Here is a 24384-nt window from a genome sequence, read left to right as displayed (position 1 = left end):
CACAGAATTTGAAGTAGGCTCCAGGCTCTGAGCTGTCAGCACAGAGCCTAGTGAGGGACTCAAGCCCATGAGCCATGAGATCATGACCTGAGCGAAGCTGGATGCTTAACCCACTGAGCTACCCAGGCTCCTTTCAACTTATTTTTAAAACTATTACTTCTATCACCTATTTTTGTTTTGTGGGTTTTTTTTTTAAATCTCTATTCAGTTGAAATATTCTCAAAATAGGGTAAGAGAAAAGAGTTGTTCTTATAATGGATTATTGAAAGATTTGAGTGCTTGAAGGTTTGTGAAGTTGTATTATAGGAAGAGCACTGGATTAGGATTCAGACAATGAGTTAAAATCCTCATATGGTAAATCACTAATTATGCTTCTAGTACTGTAAAAGGGAAATAATAATCCATGAACTTTTCACCTTATGGTGCTGATAAGAGGATCAAAAAGAACAAATTAATTTCTGCTAATTGCAGCTGAAACAAACCGACTTCTGTTTTGGCTAGAATCATAGGATGTTTAACCTGCAATAATGCTTTACAAGTACAAATTTCTTACGGAAATAAATGGTCAGAACTCACTGTCAGAAATTTCTAAGGTCTAATTCCATCTTCTTAAGAATCTTTTTAGCTCTGGGTAATTAACTTCTACATAGGTCAATTTAATTTTTACCTTATAGAGCCCTGTTAGAAACTTATTAATGTTAGAATCTTTTTTTTTTTCATTTTCTAGGCTTGTTTACAAATTGATCCTGCTGAGAGGACATCGTCAACTAATCTTTTGCATCATGAGTATTTTACTAGAGATGGATTTATAGAAAAGTAAGCATGTTGAGTGATTATGGACTTTATAGTGTTTTATATTAGGAAGTTTTAGTAGCATGAGAATTGCTGCATAGGTTAATGTTACACACACAGAAAATTCAATTTAACAAAAACTTTACTGAGTTCCTCGCTATTGACTAGGTATATGGTAGGCTCACAGGTGTTATGATGAAAATTGTAATAAAAATAATTGTAGTTAACATTCATTACAGTTACTATGTCCTATGCAGTATGCTAAGCTCTTTACACACATTTTCAATGGCAATCATAGGCCAGAAGATAGTAAATAAACAATCAGTACTGTTTAACTTTATTCCCATTTGGACCCCTGACTCAGAATAGTCTGGTTTTTCCTCTTCTGACAGCTTCTCTGATCTATATGTTATAGTTGGCATTTATTTCCCGAATGATTTTTTTCCCTCTGCTTTATTTATTCTCTATTGCAGTCCCTGTTGTCATATTCTCCCTACCAAAATGGAAATTTCTGGAACGTAGGGACCATGCCTCTAGTCCTTCTGTGTCCAACATTGTATATGTAACATATAATGACAGTGTATATTTATAAATCAGCTGTATTTCTTTAAAAGAAAACCCACTGTTTTCTATTTGGGCTTTGAAAGAAGAATTTTTTCTTTAATTGCAGAGTCATTCAGTTGGTCTTTGGATGTGAGGTCAGAAAATATGGACATCATTTGAAAATGTGATGAATTTAAGACTAGGCATGGAAAGTTCCAGGAACTGCCATTGAAGATATACTATAATAGAAAAAGGCAAAGAAGAAAGAATCCTTTAGAGTACTTAGAACTTGAAGCATTTTAAGAATTTTAATATAAAATAAAAAATGTAAAGAGGTATATTGAAAATCCATTTATGAAAAAAGTGCCAGTTATTGAATTACAAAGTTGCTTTATATCACTTCTCCATAGACCAAGTTGATTTCTCCTGGATACTTAGATGCTAGGATTTTAGCATGATGGGGTGAAAGTTCTTGAATTCCAATGATCGAATTCTCAGAAAATGTTTGGAGAAGACCTTTTCCTTTGATAAGTGACCTCTCCCTTTCACAGAGCCTTCTGCAATGAAAGGAGTTTTGGCAGAAGTATGACATTTTCTTATTCAGCCAAATGAATCACACTGTTTATTTTCTTCGTCTCTTCACACTCCCCTTTACTAGACATGTGCCCTGCCCAGCCCTGTCAAGATTGGGTTGAACTAGGGAAGAATTTACTCATGGAATGGTATTTTAAAGTTTCCACAAACTAGGGGACACCTGGCTGGCTCAGTTGGTGGAGGATGTGACTTTTGAACTTGGGGGGTGAGTTCAAGACCCAATTCTGTGTACAGCCACTTAAAAAAATAAATAAAATAAAATTTCTCCAAAGTGATAATAATAGCTGCTTCAGGGAGGGGAACTGTGCAACTCAGGGGCAGGGTAGGAAGGAGACTTTTCAATACAGCCTTTTACGTTTTGAGCCATGTGAATGGTTTTCTATTAAAAAATAAGTAACATAAAAAAATCAAACTAAAACCAAAATCATCCCCCTTCAATATTGATGTATTCTGTTACATTTTGTACTAAAAATATTTATCTAGACTAAGATTTCAGAAACTAATTAGTTCATCTTTTAAGTACTGTTACTTTGAAGAAACACAAAAAGGACAAAATGGTTTGGGTTTTCCTTGGAAAGAATAATACATTTATGAAAATTAAAAAAATAATTTTATTGAGTAAAGTTTTCTAAAAGTTTTATATAGTAAATTCCCATGCCAAAATTTTTGGAAGATTTATCTTTGCCAGGAAGCCATTTGTATTAAATAAATATTGTACCATCTCTTGGCACACATGCATTTTTAATAACTTATTTATGCTGTAGTTAGCACGTAAATTAATTGATTAACTGGTACATTAAAGATAAAATACTTTATATAAATAAAAGATTATTGGTTGATAATTGCTTGTTTTATCAGATTTATACCAGAACTGAGAGCTAAATTACTACAGGAAGCAAAAGTCAATTCATTCATAAAGCCAAAAGAGAATTCTAAAGAAAATGAACTTATGAAAGATGAAAGGAAAACAACTTCTACCAATACATTGTTAAGTACTCCAATTTTGGGAAAGGTAAAGACTATTCTCTTTCTGGCCAATATAACTGTATTATAAGTAGCACTCTAATGATAAAAATAACTGTTCTTCTGACTCAGATTTTGGATGTTTGGATATTTCCTATTCCAGGAAATGGAAAAAGAGAAAAGGCACAAGGAGATCAAAGTCAGAGTTATTAAAGTCAAAGGAGGAAAAGGAGATATCTTAGAATCAAAAAAGACAGAGTGTGAAGGTGGACATTGTCAACAGGATGCAATTGAAAATGTTCATACTATATCTCAAGACACAAAATCTATAATCAGTGAACTACCAAACCCTGTCAATCCCGGCACTAACTCTAATGGAATGAAAAATGATCCACATGCTGGAGGTAGTATGATGATGCCACCTATCAGTCTAACTAGCAGTAATTTGGTGGCTTCAAATCCCAAGTCACATCTTTCCCACTCCAAGGTGAGTTGTGACAGAAAAAGACAGAAGGAAATGAACCTAAGTGATACAACATTCCTATATAAAGGTGTTTCAAGGAATCAAGTTCATAGTGTCTGTATATAAACTGAATTTGAGGATATATTGAAATTATAATAATAGGACATTACTGAGTGTTTCTTAAGAATGCCATAGAAGAAATTAACTTTTATTACCTATATAGATGTCTAATTTTCCACTATGCCTTTGGGAAAAACCTCACTTTTAAAAACAAGAGCCTCAGGATAATTTCTTCCCATTTGAAGAAGAAAAGGTGATATGACCTAGGTTCTGGGACTGATGTGCCTTGGTATAACAAAGTAAGCATTTTTTTCTGTATCATAGCAGATTTTCTAAATGGAGGAGAATAGTTGAAAATAATCGTTTATAGTCAAATAGCCTTTGAAGATCAAGTATTTGGGGAGGAAAACAACATATTGGGCCAGTTGTAGATTTAGCTACTGATACAGATTGAAAGACTGGTACCATGAGTCTGGTTAATCAAGGGCAGTGTGATGTATATAGCAAGGGTCTATTTAGTAAGGCATCAGGGATAGTTTTAAATTTAGGGAGAGGCACCTGGGTGGCTCAGTTGATTGGGTGTCCAACTCTTGATTTCGGCTCAGGTCATGATCTCAGTGTCATGGGATGGAGCCCTGCACCAATCTCCACACTGAGTGTGGAGCTTGCTTAGGATTCTCTGTCTATCTGTCTGTCTGTCTGTCTCTCTCCCCCTCTGTCCTCTCCCATGCTCCTGTTCTTTCTTTCTCTCTAAAATAAAATAATAAAAAAAAACCTTTAAATTTAGGGACACTACCATGAATCTGGGTTAGGAAGGAGACTACATTCAGCATCCCAAGCCCATACTAACAGACTGGTTTGAGCTATAAGTTGTAAAGCTCAATGGCTGCAGCAGTGGGCCAGTGGACGTTTCTGTGTCAGTCCAAAGGTACAACAGTCTACAGACAGCAAGAGCCCATTTGTTCTTGAGAGGACCCCAAAACCCTAGTTGCAATAACCATGGTTGTAAGCCAGCCTTGGAAACCAAGCTCAGAAATTCAGAAACCAGTAGTTAAGAGATCCAGATTTAGAACAAATACAAGAAACCAAGTAGGCCAGCTGGAGTGAGCCCACAACATGGTTGTTACCACTGATGTTAGCCATGAGCAAGTTGTTCTCTGCTCTGTTTTCACCAACTTCTATCAATTGGCATTTACACAATGTGATTGCATTTTGTCACTCAGTGTTCAAACTGTAGACTGCCATGATATCACTTCATTACTGAAGCTAAAACAGAAGTGCTTATGGGGAGTTCTAATAACTTTGCCTTCATTTTTAAATAATAGGTTGACTGAAAGAGCGAAAAAGAGACATACTTCTTCACAATCTATTGTACAGGTTATGTCTAATAGCAGGCAAGAGGATTAGGTCCTACTCAAGTAAGGCAAGAACCTAGTCATTAAAATATGGCTTCTTTTAAACTTTATCCTTGACTCCCTCCCCATTCAATCCTTTTTTCTATCTTTAGGGCTCCAACATTTTAAAAAATGTGCTTTTAGCTTTTTTTTTTTCCCTCCTGAGATGAAAATAGGCCATCATTTCCTTAGTGCTTTCAGTTTTCATTAATTTCTTATAATTTGATTTCTGTATTTAATGTGTGACTTGCACAAAAAAAGTTAAGATTTTCACCCTTAAAAGTCACAAGACTTGGGGTGCCTGGCTAGCTCAGTCAGAAGAGCATGTGACTCTTGATCCTCTGGTTCATACGTTCGAGCCCTACGTAGTGTGTAGAGATTAGTTTAAAAAAAAATAGAATTTTAAAAAAAAAGGTACAAGACTTTTTGGTCTTTTACTGCCCCCAAAGTGTTTTTAATATCTTATTTATAGATTAAAGGCAATTACCAAATAGACACATCAAACTTTTCACTAGAAGAATATAATCAGTGGGGCCCCTGGGTGGGTCAGTAGGTACGGCATCCAGCCTCAGCTCAGGTCGTGATCTTGCGGTTCACGAGTTTGAGCCCCACATCAGGCTCTGTGCTGGCAGCTCAGAGCCTGGAGCCTGCTTCAGATTCTGTGTCTCCCTCTCTCTCTGCCCCTCCCCTGTTCACACACTCTCTCTCTCGCAAAAATAAATAAACATTAAAGAAATTTTTTTTAAAGAAAAATGCAATCAGTGTAGTTCATTGCCTTACTGTTTTACATAGGGAAGTAGCTTATTAAAAATTGAAGCATAATGTTATTTATAATAATAAAAAATGAAAACAACACAAATCTATCTAAGAGCAAGCAAGTCATTAAGCGCATTAATATATATTCACACAGTGGCATACTACATATTACATTGTGGTAGAGTGTTCATTAATTTAGCAGATTTTTTGTCATCTGTTGCCAAATGAGTGAAAATAGGTAACACATTTCTAGAGTTCTGGGTTCTCAGGTTTTCAATGTGTCCAGAGTACATCATTTTGTAAATGGAAAATAAATTATTAATAAAATGAACTGAAGCAGTTTGTCAAAGTCAGAGTACAATGAGTAGGATTATAAATTAAAAGTTAAGATTATGCTTCTCATGATCAACACTAGTATTCTCAGATTATCCAATATATCTTTAAAAGTTTGCTTCATGAAACTTTTATTGGAATTCAATCTGTTTATGTGTTTAATGGTATTCTATTCTACTTCTTAATTATTAAATAACCTTGCAAATGTAGACCTTTTATGACTATCTTATTACCTTCCAAATGGCTGGCAATTTTAGGCTTATGATTCAAAAAATAGTTACACATCTTTTTTAAAATTAACTCTTACTTCTTTGTTTGTTTAGAGCCAAATGGAGAAGGGTATATTTAATGAGCGAACAGGTCAAAATGACCAAATAGCAAATGGAAACAAAAGAAAGCTGAATTTTTCCAGATCTGACAGGAAGGAATTCCATTTCCCAGAACTGCCTTTCACGATACAGCCCAAGGAGATGAAAGGAATGGAAGGTACATATCTGTTGCACAGCTTTACAAATTTCCAGATGTTATCTTTTACAAGACCTTTTTTTTGTAAGATAGCTTACATTTATAATATAATTTAGATAGAAAATAGATTGCTTTGAAAAATATTTTCAGCTGATGAGAATTTCTTTTCTCATAGTCAAAGAAGAGGTAAGTCTTAAAGGAGATACTTTTAAAGAAGGATTAAGAAAACTTTAAAACACAAATTTTTCAGTAGCTCAGTATTGTTGAAATGTTCGTACAATATTTGAGGAAAGTGATTTTTGTTCCGTATATGACCTGGAGTAAATCAGTTTCCTTTGTTTCTCCATGATTTTTGCCCATATAATAGCAGGAATGATATATATGCTTCTGGCATCCGAAGATACAGTAAAGATTTATAACATGTATTGAGCTCTTAAAATGAAACACATTTTTTTTTTACAGAGTAAATGTTTTGTTTCTTTGAAGAACAGTGACACCTTGTGAAAAGTTATTATAATAGCAAGAATATAGTACTTGAATATAATTCAAGAGGAATTATCTGATCCACTTAATATGCAGAATTTAAAAAATAAATGTCTTCTTTTAATACCTGTAAGGCTATCTGTAAAGTGGTAAAACAAATCATTTGTGATTGGCATGTTTTACCACTATAACTGATGATTTATTAAGTTCCATTTTAATATATTGAGAAACTGACTCTAGTGGATATCACAATTTCCATTTGAAACTCTTAAAAAGGAAAGTAAAATTTCAAGGTAGGAATAACAAGTTGTCACTGTTGTATATATTTTTGCAAAAGTTAAACAGATAAAAGTGCTGAAAAGGGAATCAAAGAAAACCGATTCATCTAAAATACCAACTTTACATAATAAGGATCAAAAAAACCTTTTTTGTTTATAGTTTTAGTAAGGAGTGCTGTTTGGAACCCTTGACTTGGTGTGTAAATTTAGTTATTACTAAAAGTTACATAAACATTCAAAATTCTGTGATCTTTGAACCTGAGAAACAGATTTATATTCTCTTAACGTAACATATTAATAAAAGTTTTTAAAAGTTATTTTTTGGGGTAATTAATACTAACCCTCATTTGAACGTTGAGTGATTAGAATATACGGTACCCAGGGAAAATGTTATGTATGCTGTGTGTAGTATGTAATGCTGGGCTCCTTTCTTCCTGTTTTCTCTTCAGTTTATTCTGCCATCTTTGCTTTCCACCAATAGTTCTGTTTTTACAAAGATTTGTTCTCAGCTAGCTGTCAGATAATATTGTTGAAATATCCCAACCCCTATCTCCCAGAGAGAGTCTTGAATTTATTTGGAAATCTTCAAGATCCTCAGTATCCAAATGTATACTCTCTAAAGGTATTCTTTTAGAAAAGGGTATGGTGCTCAGCACCCACTGAATTAAATCATAGAAATGGCCTTCTATGCTACACATTTGTAAGGTGAGCAACTTCATTAAATCAGTTTCTCATGTTATAAATAAAATTCATTATATTTTTAAATTCATGATGAAATTAGCACATACTTATTAAGGAAATTTGAAGAAATTAGCAAAATAGAGAGACTTTGAAACCATGTAAGAAGGTGTTTTCACCAAGTCTGTTCTATCGCTACATCATTTGGATTAAAGAGTTATCAAATACTGTTAGATATATCTTCAAAGTGATGCTTAGGCCTTATTTTTAGCTTAGAACTTGTTAAGAACTCCACAATCCACTTTGCAGAAAAGAGATGTTTTCTAGATAGAACAAGAAAGTCACTAATGGTCACTTTTTAGTTCACCGTAGAAAGTAGTGAGGTGGCCTTAAAGTTTTAAACTTTGGTGACTTACTGATGTCGCAGCTTGTTGAGTAGCACACCCTTTGCACATTCTTCAAATGACTGACTAAATTAGTTCCCTGTTTTTGGCTCCTAGTAACGTGCTGCATGTATTTATCCCACTGTCCCATGAGAGCCTCTGGAACTAAAATTATATTCCAATGCAGGAAGAAAGGAACTCTTAATTCTTTCATTTAAAGATTTCATTTAAATAAATAGGAAGGGAAAATCCCTTCTTGCTCCTGTGGTGTAGAACGCTTAAAAGTTGACCTTCTCAAGAGTGATCTTGAAACAGTTATAGTTATTAGAGAAGTAATCAGTGATGGTTGTCGTTTATTTGTGCTGCCCATTCACAATATGTGCCCATTCATAATATGTTAATGTCAGAATTAAGAAACTAAACTTTGAATTGGTAGTTTATTATTTTAGGGCACAATAGAGTATGACATGGTTTTAAAAATGCAAGATAGGATATAGCAACTTTCTTGTTCTGTTCCTGGCTGTGCCATTGACTTGTTTTTGAATTATCTAGTCAGATCCATGTGCTTCCCAGTTGTACATTCAACTCCTTCAGGCATCTTAAATGTATGCTGAACTAGTGTACATATTGACACACACATATATCTATATATCTACATATCTATCTATCTATCTATCTATATATCAACATACATATATTGAATAGACAACATAATCTAAGAGAAACTCTAAATTACTGCTGATGAGTTAGGCAAGAGAGAAAAGAGCCCATACAAAAGCCACCTTCAGTTCTGTTTCATGATGGTCATGAGGAATACTTTGCTAAAGAGTGTCCCGTATAAAACAAAGCTCAGGTGCAAAGTATAAGTACTTATCTGTGGCTATATTTCCTTAGCCAAAGACTCATCATTTCCTCAATTAAGGTCCTGTTTCTATTTACTTTTTAGAATACAGGAAATGCACAAACTGAAAGGAAGAAGAACCTGCCAGGTGTAGAGTAGAAAATGTAGCAGCTGAAAATTCAGGGAATCCCAGAATCATTGTATGGTTAAAAAAAAATCCTTTTTATTAATATTACACGCACAACAAATGCTGACTAGAGAATCCTACAGATACACCATAAATCCTGTGTAGTTATGTGTATATTCACCTAAATTTTTAAAAATTTATTAGTCTTTAAATTATTCATGTTTTCTTAATTTAAACACTAAGTTATAGAAATTGCCCGACTGGTACATTCTAATAAAACTACAACTTACATTAAGTCAGATAATTTTATTTGATGTTGTGTTGTCTTAGTCATGTATAATCAATGGTCATTCTTAGCTTTGGTTCAGAACTTTATAATTATAGAAGGAAAAGTTTCTAATTGTGTAATAAAACGAGATCCCAATGTCTAATAGCACCAAACATTTCTGAGCAAACAATTACACTTGATAAGCGTGAAATAAGATTTGGTTCCACACTAAATATTCTGGAACAGCATTTAAACATATCATGAAGGTCATTTAAGAGGATGGAAATTGAGGACAGCACTGAAGCAAATCTTTTGGCTTGACCTGCATGTTTATCATTTAGTAGTTTATATAAAACATATTATTACATATAATTTAACGTGAATGCAGTCAAGGTTTTGGCAGCATGTAATTAAGTTCTTATTTCTGGTCTTACTGGCTTGGTTTCTGATTTTAGGGTGGAGATGGCCATTTTAAGGGGAAGAATTGGAAGAGGAACAGATTTTTTTCTGGTAGTGTTCTTTCTTTTAAATCTTAAAAATACAAATTGGCAAGTCTCCTCTTATTTTATGTACAATAGAAATGTAACATGAGCTATTAAGACAGCCATGCATCTTGCATTAGCATCATCCAACTTTGTTTCATTAGCAAACCATTCACTGCTTTGTATTCTTCTAAGAATTCTGTTAGTTTAGAATTATGAAGTTACCTCTCCGCCTGCTTCTTTACTTGCCATGGTTACTGAGTTACGTAACACATCCTGTCATACGACACACACTATACATACTCTGATATCTGCTCTTTGCTAATCACATAACCTGCAGTCTCTTCTATTTCCTAGAATGCTCAGGCTTCCTGAAGTGAGTTCCTAATGAAATATCTGACCCATTGTTTTAAAAGCTCTTCTTACCCTTACATGATTAAAAGTATGTTCTTGGGGCACCTGGGTGACTCAGTCAGTTAAGCGTGCAATTTAGGCTCAGGTCATGATTTCACGGCTCATGAGTCAGTCTCTGTGCTAACAGCTCAGAGCCTGGAGCCTGCTTCGGATTCTGTCTCCCTCTCTCTCTACCCCTCCTCTGCTCATGCTCTGTCTCTGTCTCTCAAAAATAAATAAATGTAAAAGCATTTAAAATATTTATAAAATATCTGAAGATTGTATGATATTCAAGTGTTACTTAAATTCTTTTATTCTTTTTTGTTTTGTTTTCACTTAAATTCCACTTAGTTAATAATCCTTTTATTCTTTTGAACGACTCCCAGCACTCTTCCAGTTTCCTTGTTCCATCTGATAGTGCCTTTTATTTGGTACAGACTTTTTCTATTCCATAAGATATGTACAACCTGGAAGAGGTACACCACTAAAATTCTTGATTGTCCTGTTCTTAAAACAACAACAATAATAATAAAGTGGCATTATCTGGTATTTTACCAGGGCTTTACCTGATTTGGTACTTATTAAATAGACATGAGAAACAAAGGAAAACGTAATTTCTTTATTACAGTATTGTAATACTTTTTATCTTATTTTAATTATTTTTAAGTTTTTATTTTATTTTTAAGAGAGAGACAGAGAGAACGAGTGGGTGAGAGGCAAAGGGAGAGACAGAGAAAGAGAATCTCAAGCAGTTTCCATGAGCTGGCAGGGTTCGGACTCACGAACCATGGGATCATGACCTGAGCTGAAACCAAAAGTTGGACACTTGACTGACTGAGCCAACCAGGTGCCCCTCTTTTTATCTTAAGTTTGATTGGAATTAATACCTGAGATTATTATACATAATATACTTTTCTAATAGAATTCCTGTTACTTTTAGCAACTCATCTCCTCCAGGGAAATTAAGAGTTGTTCCCTGTAGTAGGTTCAACAGATATAAGTCTGCCTCTTACCTGTTGCATTTGGGTATTTGTTGATCCTACATCAATATCAAAGGATTCAACTTGTACAAAAAATGTCTACTTGGCTTTTAATTGGGATTGTGTTAAATCTATATATCAGTTAGAGGAAAATTGATATCTTAATAATATTAAGTCTTTCAATACATGAGGATAAACTCTCCATTTATTTAGATCTTCTTCAATTTCTGTCTGTAATGTTTTATACCAGTATTACACGTCATTCATTAAATTTATTTCTATGTATTTTGTTTTTTTGATGCATTATAAATAGTATTGTTTTTAAATATCATTTTCCACTTGGTTTTGCTAATATACAGAAGTACAGTTTGTTTTTCTTTTTTTTTTTAATTTTTTTTTCAACGTTTTTATTTATTTTTGGGACAGAGAGAGACAGAGCATGAACGGGGGAGGGGCAGAGAGAGAGGGAGACACAGAATCGGAAACAGGCTCCAGGCTCCGAGCCATCAGCCCAGAGCCTGACGCGGGGCTCAAACTCACAGACCGTGAGATCGTGACCTGGCTGAAGTCCGACGCTTAACCGACTGGGCCACCCAGGCGCCCCTACAGTTTGTTTTTCTATCTTGATCTTGTATTCGGAGACTTTGCTAAATTCACTTAATTTATTCTAGTAGGTTTCCTAATTTCATTTGTTCCTTCTTTTCTTCCTTCTTTTTTTATATTCCTTAGGATTTCCCAGATAGGCAATCATAACATCTACAGATAAAGATAGTCTTACTTCTTCCTTCCCAATGTTTATGCCTTTTATTATTTTTTCTTGCCTTATTGCACTGACTAGGACATGTGACAATGTTGAACAGAAGTAGTGAGAGTGAATGGACATCCTTGCTTTTTTTCCTGTACTGGAGGGAAAACATTCAGCTTTTTCCCATTATGATGTTAGTTACAGGTTTTATATACATGACTTTTATTACACTGAGGAAGGTTTCTTCCCTTTCTCTTTGCTCGAGCAGATGTTAAATTTTGTTAAATGTTTTTCCCATAACAACTGAGATGTTCTTAGGATTTTCCTTCTTTATTATGTTAATGTGAATTATATTAACTGATGTTTGAATGTGAAATCAACCTTACATTCCTGAGATTAAATATCACTTGATCCTTTTTATGTTTTGTTTTGGATTTGGTTGGTTAATATTTTATTAAGGATTTTGACATTTATGTTAAGGAGGAATTTTAGTCCTTTTTTTTTTTTCCCTTATATTGTACTTGTTTGGTTTTGGTGTCATTGTTAACGTTGCTTTATAAATGAGTTGGGAAGTGTTCTCTCTTCCTCTATTTTCTAAAATATTGATTTTCTTTTTTCCTTACATGTTTTTTAGAAATTCCAGGGAGGGAGTGCCTGGGTGGCTTAGTTTGGTTAAGTGTTGGACTCTTGATTTCAGCTCAGGTCATGATCTCACAGTTCATGGGTTTGAGCTCCGCATAGGGCTCTGTGTTGGTAGTGTGGAGCCTGCTTGGGATTCTGTCTCCTTCTCTGTCTGCCCCTCTGCCACTTGCTCTCTGCATCTTTCTCAAAAATAAATTAAAATAAACTTAAAAAAAAAAAAGAAAGAACAATAAAGAAACACCAGGGAAGCCAACAAAGCCGGGAATTTTCTTTGTGGAAATATTTTAATATACAAATTCAATTTCCTTCAATTTATTTAAGAGATATCCACATCCATTATTTCTCCTTGTATCAATTTTGGTAATTTGCCTCCTTCAAATAATTTATTCATTTCATCAAAGTTGCTGATTTTATTGGGGTGCCTGGGTGACTCAGTTGGTTAAGCATCTGACTTCCATGATCTCACCACTCATGGGTCTGAGCCCCGCCTTGGGCTCTGTGCTGACAGCTCAGAGCCTGGAGCTTACTTCGGATTCTCTGCCTCCCTCTCTCTCTGCTCCTACGCTGCACACACTCTTTCTCTCTCAAAAATAAATAAACATTAAAAAATTTTTTTTAATTAAAAAAATAAAATAAAAGATGTTTTAAAAGTTTATTTGTTTATTTTGAGAGAGAGAGAGAGAGAGAGAGAGAGCATGCAAGTGAGCACGGGAGGGGCAGAGAGAGAGGGAGAGAGAGAATCCCAAGCAGGCTCTGTAAAAACACGGAGTTTGATGCAGGGCTTGAACTCATGAACTGTGAGATCATGACCTGAGCCAAAATCAAGAGTCAGACACTTAACCAACTGAACTACCCAGGTGGCCCTAAAAGATTTTATTTTTAGATAATCTCTACACCCAACATGTGGCTCACATTTACAACCACAAGATCAAGAGTTGCATGCTCTACTGACTGAGCCAGCCCGACACCCCTATACCTGAGTTTATGACAATGAAGCCCCCTTTCAACCACATCTGAGTTTTTGCTAATGAGATGCCTCTTAGAGGAAAAGGGCTGGTTCTGAGAGGAACTAACAACATGACAAGAGGATTAGAATTTTCAGCTCTGAGCTCTAGGGAGAGAAGGGCTAGAGATTGAGTTCATCACCAGTGGCCAATGATTTAATCGATTATATCTATATAGTGGCACCTCCATGAAAACCTAAACAAAGGGATTTGGAGAGCTCTCCAATTGGTAAATACATTGAGGTCCTGGGAGGATGATGCACCCAGAAAAGTCATGGAAACTCTGCACTCCTCCCCACATACTTTTTCCTATGCATCTTTTTCATTTGGCTCTTTCTGAATTGTATCCTTTATAATAAATTGATAATAGCAAGTAAACCACTTTCCTGAGTTCTGTGAGCCATTCTAGAAAATTATTAGACCCAAGAAAGAGGTTGTGGCAATTCCTGATTTACAGCCAGTTGGTAAGAAGTAGAAGAGGCCCAGACTTGTGACTGGAGTCTGAAGTGAGGGACAGTCTTGCACTGAGCCCTTAAGCTGTGGGCTAACTCCAGGTAGTGTCAGAAGTGTTATGAGTAGAAGAAGCAGTTTTTCTATTAACTTTTATTTTTTGTCTCCTGAAAGGTGGAGCTGAGGTCATGACTTGAGACTTCTCATCTTTTATTAAAAAAAATTTTTTTTAATGTTTATTTTTTTTTTTGAGAGAGAGAGAGAGAGAGCTTGCGTGTGAGCAGGGGAGGGACAGAGAGAGAGAGAGAGAGAGAGAGAGAGAGGGAGACAAAGAATCCGAAGCAGGCTCCAGGCTCCAAGCTGTCAGCACAGAGATAGATGTGGGGCTGGAACCCATGAACCATGAGATCATGACATGAGCCGAAATTGGACACTGAACGAACTGAGCCATCCTGGCACCCCTCCTCTTTTCTAATATGAACATTTAAAGCTTTAAATTTCCATGTTAACTGTATGCCACAAATTTAAATAGTATTATTTCAATCAGCTAAACATATTTCCCAATTTCCTTTATGATTTCTTTTGTTGTTCAATTATCAACTATTTAGGTCGGTTCCAACTATCTTACTATTATCAATTTTTTATTTAATTTTCAGAGAATATATTATTTCGGTCCTAAATCCACTGAGACCTGTTTTATGTCCCAGCATATGGTTTATCTTATTGAATGTTGAAAAAAAACTTAAAATGAATGTGTATACTTGAAAATAAGTATTTTCAAAAAAAAATATCTTGGGGTGCCTGGGTGGCTCAGTTGGTTAAGCGTCTGACTTCGGCTCAGGTCATAATCTCGCAGTTTGTGAGTTCAAGCTCTGCATGGGGCTCTGTGCTAACAGCTCAGAGTCTGGAGCCTGCTTCGGATTCTGTGTCTCCTCCTATCTCTGCCCCTCTTATGCTCACACTCTTTCTCGGTAATAAATAAAAATAAAAATAAAATAAATATTTTGTTGAAGTTGAATATAGTATTCTATAAAAGACAATTAGATCAAGTTTGTTGATACTGTATTTAGGTTTCTTATCTTTCTGATTTTTAGTCTACTTCTTTTATCAGTTGCTGAGGGAGGAATATTGAAATCTTCAACTATAATTTTAGATTTGTCTTTTTCTCCTTTCCATTCTGTTAGTAGTTACTTTATACATTTTGAAGCTCTGTTATTAAGTGCATATATATTTAGGGCCTTTTTATTTCTGATAAAATTGACCTGATCTGCTGTCCAGTATCTGAAACAGTTGTTTTATGTGTTTTGTCCAGTTTTATTGTTGTTTGAGGTAAGACCAGTACCTGTTACTCCATCATGGCTGGAACTAGAAGTTCAGTTTAAGAGTTCTGGTAGTGGAGATACAGTCACTATTTTAGGCAACAGAATTGTATTGAATAACATATGCTATTTACCTTAAGAATTAAAAAAAAAAACTTTAGTCATTATCAAAAGTTATAGCTCTACAGTATATAAAATGTCCCTTTTTTCCTCTATTTTAGTTTAAGACCATCACTAAGGATATGAATATGTGGATAGGAATTTGCTCCCTTATGTGTAAATAGGAGCCTATACCTTTTGTTTTTGTTGTTCTTATTCTGGTTATTGTAATGCTAATTTATTCTGTGAACTCTGCCAAAGTATAAATTAAAGGGCCCTAAATGGAAATTGGCCCATGTTAGTAAAACTACTAGCAGAATTGCGTAGGGAAATGATCAAGAAATCTTTGGTGATGTAGGAAACTTATGTCACAAGATGACAACAAGAAATCATTCTTTTCATTTTAATAAAAAGCAAAAATATAGAAACAAGGAAAATGTCCTACTATCCTGCTAGTGTCCTAACTGCCTACATTTTCTTCCTACACTGTTAGGAAAAGATGATAACTGATGACTCTGTAAAGGCAAAGAATTATAATAATTTTTCTTCTTTTCTGAAAAAAGTAATCCTGAAGTCAGATAACCTGAAGTATGTACTTACAATGGGTGCGATGAAAGCCAAACTAAAAGAGAAGAGGGTAAAACTAGCCTGGGATTGCTGAGAAATAGTTGCTATCAATTAGTTACAAGTGGTTATTTGGGAAACCTCTCAGAAGGCAGATAAATGTAGCACCCTTCTTTATTTTATTTTATTTTATTTTATTTTATTTTATTTTATTTTATTTTATTTTATTTTATTTTATTTTTTTAATGTTTGTTTAGTTTAAAAAAATTTTTTTTTAATGTTTTTATTTTTGAGACAGAGAGAGACAGAGCATGAGCAGGGGAGAGGCAGAGAGAGAAGGAGACACAGAATCCAAAGCAGGCTCCAGGCTCTGAGCTGTCAGCACAGAGCCTGACGTGGGGTTGAACTCAGGGACCGCGAAATCATGACCTGAGCTGAAGTCGGACACTTAACCGACTGAGCCGCCCAGGCGCCCCCTTTTTTTTTTTAATTTTTTTTAATGTTTTTATTTATTTTTGAGACAGAGAGAGAGCATGAGCAGGGGAGGGGCAGAGAGAGAGGGAGTGTTTGTTTAGTTTTTAGAGAGCGCGTGCGAGAGAGACAGAGCATGAGTGGGGGAGGAGGGGAGAGAGAGATAGAGAGAGAGAAAGAGAGAAAGAGATACAGAATCCGAAGCAGGCTCCAGGCTCTGAGCTGTCAGCACAGAGCTGGATGCGGGGCTTGAACCCACAAACTGCAAGATCATGACTTGAACCAAAGTCAGACACTTATCTGACTGAGCCACCCTTCTTTAAAATCTTATGGGCAAAAAAAAAAGAAACAGATTGGGGCGCCTGGGTGGCTCAATCTGTTAAGTGTCTGACTTCAGCTCAGGTCATGATCTCATGGTCTGTGAGTTCGAGCCCCACATTGGGCTCTGTGCTGACAGCTTGGAGCCTGGAGCCTGCTTTGGATTCTGTGTCTCCTTCTCTCTCTACCCCTCCCCCCACTCATGCTCTGTCTTTCTCTGTTTTTCAAAAATGAATAAGTGTTTTAAATAAAAAGGATTTATTTTTTTTTTTAAGTTTATTTATTTATTTTGAGAGAGACAGAGTGTGTGAGCGGGGGAGGGGCAAAGAAAGAGGGAGAATCATCTCAAGCTGGCTATATGCTATCAGTGCACAGCCAATGTATGGCTCAAACTCAGGAATCTGTGAGATCATGACCTGAACAGATATCAAACAGTCAGACGCTTAACCTGGGTGCCCCCAAAACAACAGTTTATTTACCTTAATTTTGAAACCTGAAGATGACCTAGGAAGAATCACTAGACAGTTGATTTATAGCTTTGTGGAAGAATAGTGGATGACAATCATTATGAATTTATTTTATCTGATTACTTTATCTTAATAATAGTTTAGTGAGCCCTGTAAACAAAGGGAAAGCAGGAGATATAATGATTTTGTGGTTTAAATAATCAAAAAGCATTTGGGATCAGTTCTCAGACCTTCTCTTTTCTCTGTGTAGTCCTTTGGTGAGCTCATCCAGATTCATGGCCTTAAATACCATTTACATACTGATGACTCTCAGTTCTCTCTCTCCAGCCTGGACTTGACCCCTAAACTCCAGACTCAGATTCCAACTGTCCATTCAACAGCTCCACCAGAACATATTATAGGTATCTCAAACTTAACATGTCCAAAATTAAGATCCTGATCTCTTCCTCACTCCCTCCTGCTCCGCCATATTTTCCTCATCCTAGTTAAGGGCAACTCCATTCTTCCATTTGCTCAGCAGAAATATCTTGGAATAATCCTGGACATCTCCCTTTCTCTCATCCCCTACATTATTTCAGCTATACCTTCAAAGAATTTCCAGGACTTGACTACTTTTTACTCTTCTACTACTATGCACAACATTTCTTAACAACTGTTCAAGACAACCTCCTTACTGATTTTTACTCATAAATGGCGACTTTACTTAAAATTACGACTTTTCCCATTCTTGTTCCCCTTTTTAACTTTTTCATATAGCATTTCTCTACCTGACAAGCTACAAATTTTACTTATTTGTTTTGTTTTTTAATGGTCTCCCTCCATTAAAATATGCCAGGCACCTTCCCAGTCATGGGGAATACAGCAATGAGCCAAACACTAAATCCCTGCTCCCTGAGTTCCTGACTTATTTACCTAAATGTGTGGCTACACATGGCATTGAAAGAATAAATGATCCTGTGAAATGTATAACTCAAAGCAGTAAATAAAATGAGTTTTGCCTTAGATTGACTTTCACACTGTCTTTGGTTAAGGTTCTTTCTCTTCACAAGTAGCTCTTCACAAGTATCTATTTAATAGATAGCAATATATAGATTACAGGTGTCCAGTGGCTTTACATAGTCTATATGTCCCTCTTGTCCTAGAGTAAAAATGATTATCAGGTTCTCTTTGAAGTCTGATAGTCCCAACCTCCTGCAGAGGGAGCTTAGGGTCCAGCATTTCCAGGACCTGGAGCCATTATGTGCCCTGGTTTAATAGAGGATAAGCTACTTGGTCCTCTGTTGGACCGAACTAGTATATGGAGATGAAGATGGGGCACTAATACAGCAATGTTTTTTGCTCCACATCAATGGCTCTTGGTATTCTAGGAGAGAGATGCAATAAAAATGCATGCTAGGTATTGGGCTGTTTCATATGAATGACTCCAAAGTCTTAGGACATTACAAACTAAGCCATAGATTATTTATATACATTTCAGGCAGCATCTCTTGGGCTTCTCTGATAATTTCTTTGTGGCTACTAATTATTACATTGAACAGTATTATTAAAATCTTTAAAGCATATGACGCCTTGTGAAAACCTTTAAAAACAAGATTTATTATGGATAATTCTGTCATCAATAATCTTCCTTGTTGTTTTTTGATAGATTTGAGTTCAGAAAATTGTTTTTTCCAAAAAGAGTATGTGGTGGTGTCAGAATATTTTCTGAAATTATATAAACTTCTGGGGCTTCTATCTTTTTAAAACTATTTATTGAATGAACATTCAATTTTTATTAAAAGCCATATGATATAATAGAGTTAAGATTAGTATCAGATTACCTGAATTAGAATGATGGTCTAAAGGCTGTGGTAAACCACTTCTTCACTGGTGATTTTGCGTGTGGTGCTTTGTTGCCTCAATTTTCCTACCTGGGAAATGGGAACAAGAGTAACTTATCTTAGACATATTGTAAGGACTTACTGGGATAAGATTTTTTTTTTAATTTTTTTTTTCAACGTTTATTTATTTTTGGGACAGAGAGAGAGCATGAACGGGGGAGGGGCAGAGAGAGAGGGAGACACAGAATCGGAAACAGGCTCCAGGCTCTGAGCCATCAGCCCAGAGCCCGACGCGGGGCTCGAACTCACGGACCGCGAGATCGTGACCTGGCTGAAGTCGGACGCTTAACCGACTGCGCCACCCAGGTGCCCTTGGGATAAGATTTAAAATACACAGGGCATAGTGAGTTTTCATGATGAAATTTAATTGTTCATGGTACCTTTGGAGTCTCATTCAAAAATGCCGAATCATGGTCTTTAATTTTAGTTCTGTTGTCCTAGTTGTTTCAATGTATCCTGACTTCATTCCCTGGATAATACATTCAGTGTGGAGGTACTCTCTACTCTTGTTGCATACTGCCTGTGAAAATTCTGAGGGTATCTGTGCCTTGTTCTTCATTTGTTTAGATAAGAAGTTGGCAGCAATACAACAAAGACCTGCTCTTCATGTATAAATGTTCCATTAAATACAAGAAAAAACATGGTGGGGCACCTGGGTGGCTTAGTCGGTTAAGCCTCCAACTTTGGCTCAGGTTTGTGAGTTTGAGTGCCTCATTGGGCTCTGCTCTCAGCACAGAGTTGGCTTCAGATCCTCTGTCCCCTTCTCTCTCTGTCCCTATGGTGTTCATTCTCTCTCTCTGTCTCTCAAGTAAATAAATAAAGACTTAAAAAAAAAGAATAAACATGGCATTTAGAGCTTCAAAAGAGAACTGTATAACATATCTCTTTCTGTAGTTAAGAAAAAAATTAATCTCTGCAGATTTGGCAGCACTTTTTAAAGTTGTGCTATGTTAAATGAGAGACACTTGTATTGGAGTTCTTTTTATTTTTCAGAGAGAGAGAGAAAGCACAAGTAGGGGACAGGGGGAGAGAGAGAGAGAGAGAGAGAGAGAGAGAGAGAGAGAGAGAGAGAGAGAGAGAGAGAGAGAGAATCTTGCACAGAACCTGATGTGGGGCTTGATCCCACGACCCTGGAATCGACCTGAGCTGAAATCAAGAGTCAGATGCAACCAACTGAGCCACCCAGGCACCCCTGTATTGTAGTTCTGTTCCATCCTGGGGAAACAAACTGTAGACTAGCAATTCCCAGCTTTCATCTTTTGAGGCTATATTGGACTTTCTCAAAGTCTGTACATTAGTGGAGCAGGTAAGGCGATGTTACAAACATGGCTATGTTACGATGTTGGAGAGGATGAGTTACTGGTTAATATAGGGAGATCCAGGTATTATGCAGCTTGATGCTTTCATATCTCAGGACCCTTTTTGGAGAAAAAGAACACAGAATTACAATTAAAAAATTGCTAGGGTTATTCTTATGGCCTTGGAGGGAGCCTATACAAGGCTGATGGGATTGCCATGACTTGGTTGCCTGTGGCTACCAAAAGTCACGGAAAGAAGTGGGTTATGGCAAAGACGGTGGCAGCTGAGTTGGCAATCAACTGAGTCAAGTTTTGAAATCTATTGGGTAGATATCCATGTGATAATTGGGACTCTTGGCTCTAGTCCTTTGACCAGGTGGAGTTGTTGTAAGTGGAAGGGGTTACAACTCATAGCTTAGAGGGTTGCTGCCATGTGGCACCTATTTTCTTTCATCTGGAGGAAGGAACAAAGAATATAGTCACAGTGATAGGGAAGCACCCTAACACCTTGAAGAATAAAATTACAATTTGATTCATTACATATTGAGTCTGGCTTCCATTTTTACCACAGCAATAAAACCTTGCTTTTGATGGACATCAATTATTTCCTAGTTGTTAGATTCAGTGGCTTTCTTTAAGTCCTTATTTTCCCTGATTTTCTGTCGCATTTGATGCCATGAATCATCTTTTTCTTCTTGAAACACTCTCACCTTTTTGGTCACACCACTGTTTTCTTCTCACCTCCAAACACTTTTCTGCTCTACTAATAATTTATCTTCCTACCTTTTTCCCTGTCATCATCCTCTAAAGTTCATTTCTTAAGCCTTCTACTCTTCCCTGTTTTCCTGAGGAAAGTGCGCTGCTCTTCTATCTTGACTACCACCACAGAGGGTATTAGAGGATATTCTTCCAAGATATTTAGTTCTGAACTGACATTTTTCTGATCTCCACGTTTTGCTAATATTTCCACTTTATTGTTTTGCTGTTTCTTCAAACTTACCATATCTACATTGGATTCATTTCTCCCCAAACTATCTTTCTTTTCCCTCCTGGATTTTCTTGTTTCTAAAAGTGGTACCATGGTTTCCTCAGGTTTAAACTTGGCATCAACTTGATTTTTTTTTTTTGTTCATTTTCCATGTATCTGATAGCCATTAGGGTATCAGGTGTACTTGATTCTTTATAACTCATTTGATCCTTGTATATTGTATTAACTTTTCATGTTTAAGTTTATGAGCCTCTCTTGTATGATTGGGACTCTATTTTTCCTGTAGACTCCCATTTTTTTAATTGCTTATACTACATATATCTAAACAAATATTATATGTTTCACATCCTGTTTTGTGATGCTAGTTATCTCTTAAATTATATCTTTGTAACTATCACTCCTCCCCAAGTGTCTTTATATAATTATGTACCTTAATATGTATGGAACAAATAAATTGAAAACAACCTGGGTAGTTTGGACACTTGCTGAAGAGTCAATGAATGATATTAAAAATGATTAGTAAGAATCTGAGGCATGGTTGTCACTGAGCAAGCTTGTTGGAAGAAATCTTGGGATTGGAGTTAGGGATGTCATGCTACAGTTCCTTTCCCAAACTTCATAGCACTCACAATTCTATTTGCCTTTACGAAGGTGCAGTTGAAGCTTTTCTGAAGTTTCAGCATTGTTAGATCAAAACCAAGTCTCCTTTTTCATTTCTGGCAGTATGCATCCTAGCTATCTGACAACATGTGTGCTGGATATCCTAAAAAATTCCAGTTATAGAAGCTCATGTCTAAACTGGTGGTTTAGAGTATGGTTTTAGCAGGTCATTCAAGTGAAAGGAGATAAAGTCTGGGCCTATGCAAAGTTGTATTGGACACTGCACATAAAGCTGAGTCCTTGAAAAGTGATACCCTTAGTAAAGAGTGAATTAGACAAAGCCAACTCCTTGAAAAGGTTGTAGAGAAGTTTATCTGCCTTGTCCTTGGCTCTGGATGGCAAAAACAAAACAAAACAAAACAAAACAACAAACAACCTTTCCCTTGAGAACTCATAACCATCCTTTACACAGGTTTAGGGTCAGAATTCACACTGCATGTATTATCCCAGAAACCCAAGGTGAGAATGTAGCTGAAAGTACTAATGGATAAGTGATGGAACCAGGTGGCTGGCAGAAGCAAATGCAAATCCTTTCTGGAGGAATGCAGTTTAAAGTAGGATGTTAAGGGCACCTGGGTGGCTCAGTCGGTTAGGTGTCTAACTTCGACTGAGGTCATGACCTCACGGTTTGTGGGTTCAAGCCCCACGTCAGGCTCCGTGCTGACAGCTCAAACTTGTGAGTTTGAGCCCCATGTTGGTATTCGCACTGAGAGTGCGGAGCCTGCTTTGGATTCTCTCTTTCCCTCCCTCTTTGCCCCTCCCTTGCTCATGTGCTCTGTCTCTGTCTCTGTCTCAAAGTGAATGAATAAATTTTAAAAAATAATTAAAAGTAGAATCCTCATGGAGTTGTCAAATAGTAAATTAGAACTAAAGAGAGAATAAGTGAAATGAAAAATAGATCTAAAGAAATTACTCAGATAACGGCCTAGGGAAATAAGAAGTAGAAAAGATAAAGTGGAAGTTAAGAGACATGGATGAAGTATGTGAAAGTCTGACATATGACTAAATACAATTCTGAAAGGAAAAAAAAAGAATGAGAGAGGGAAATGTTCAAAGAAATGATAGCTGATAATTTTGCAGAATTGATAAAAAACGAATGCTTAAGACTCAGGAATCCCAGTGAATTCTAAGAATAAGGAAAATGAAATCCATTCTCTGACACATCACCCTGAAAGTACACAACACCAATGAAGTGAAAAAATGGAAAAGCAGTTAGAGAAAAAGACCAAGCCCTGTAAATGCATGATACATAGAATTACAACTGACTTCTCAACAGCACAGTGGAGGTCAGAAAATAGTTGGAATGATACCTTCCATGGACCAAGAGAAAATAGCTATAACCCTGGAATACTGAAGTAGATTAATAGTCATCTCCCAATATCGGTTCTCTGCTTCTTCTTTTGTAATAAAAGTCTTGATTTGTGGGTCGCCTGGGTGGCTCAGTCAGTTAAGTGTCAGACTTTGGCTCAGGTTATGATCTCACAGCTTGTGAGTTCAAGCCCTGTGTAGGGCTCTGTGCTGACAGCTCAGAGCCTGGAGCCTGCCTCGGATTCTGTGTCTCCCTCTCTCTCTGCCCCTCCCCCCCTCAAAAATAAATAATAAAACATTAAAAAATTTAAAAAAAATTAATAAAAGTCCTGATTTGTAACTGAACCATGAATGCCTGGAATAAAAACTACTTTTCCTAGCCTTCCTTACAGTTAGCATTATCAGAGAAGTAGTGAAAGTAGTAATTTATATTAAAGTCTAACAAGTCAAAAGTTTTGCTTTATTGTAGGCACTTGGTAAGATAATATAAAAAAATGAAACAGCTGTCTTTGATGTTGGGCAACAGGCAGCCCAGGACAATCATCCCTGAATGAATGATTTCCTTCCTTATGAATCATTTCCTTCATAGAAGGAAAATGAAGTGGTCACTATGATCGCACAGGCTTTTTACAATTCCTGGATCACAGGATAAGGAGGTGGTGATCCAAGGAGAGCCTGTTAATTTTTCTGAGTTGGTGAGGTAGGGAGATAAGCTCAGGGAGGCCAAGGTGGCTACAATTTACAAGGCAGCATACTAGAGAAGAGAAAGCTATGTAGAGAAGGAGCTTAGAAATCTGTATTGGAGGGAATGCAAGCTTGTGCAGCCACTCTGGAAAACAGTATGGAGGTTCCCCAAAAAACTAAAAATAGAACTATCCTACGACCCAGAAATTGC

At 36.3% G+C, this 24384-nt stretch overlaps 1 protein-coding gene across 11 annotated transcripts in view; it reads left to right on the top strand.

Annotated features, from left to right (window-relative positions):
* Positions 1-24384, top strand: part of CDKL3 (cyclin dependent kinase like 3) — a 101942-nt gene that overhangs the window by 36143 nt on the left and 41415 nt on the right. For 8 of the 11 annotated variants that reach the window (XM_023255230.2, XR_006598970.1, XR_002158200.3 and 5 more), the window contains exons 7-10: positions 728-816; positions 2788-2941; positions 3056-3379; positions 6222-6384. In XM_023255230.2, coding sequence (XP_023110998.2) covers positions 728-816; positions 2788-2941; positions 3056-3379; positions 6222-6384 — 730 coding nt within the window. Of the gene's footprint in view, positions 1-727; positions 817-2787; positions 2942-3055; positions 3380-6221; positions 6385-9876; positions 9932-24384 lie in introns of all 11 variants that reach the window. The other 3 variants (XM_019832038.3, XM_045058945.1, XR_006598985.1) reach the window with 2 other exon arrangements.

Source organism: Felis catus, chromosome A1 (assembly GCF_018350175.1).
Source record: "Felis catus isolate Fca126 chromosome A1, F.catus_Fca126_mat1.0, whole genome shotgun sequence".
Lineage (NCBI taxonomy): Eukaryota > Metazoa > Chordata > Mammalia > Carnivora > Felidae > Felis > Felis catus.
The sequence above is the reverse complement of the archived record's forward strand: the minus strand, read 5'-3'. Positions and strand labels throughout refer to the sequence as shown.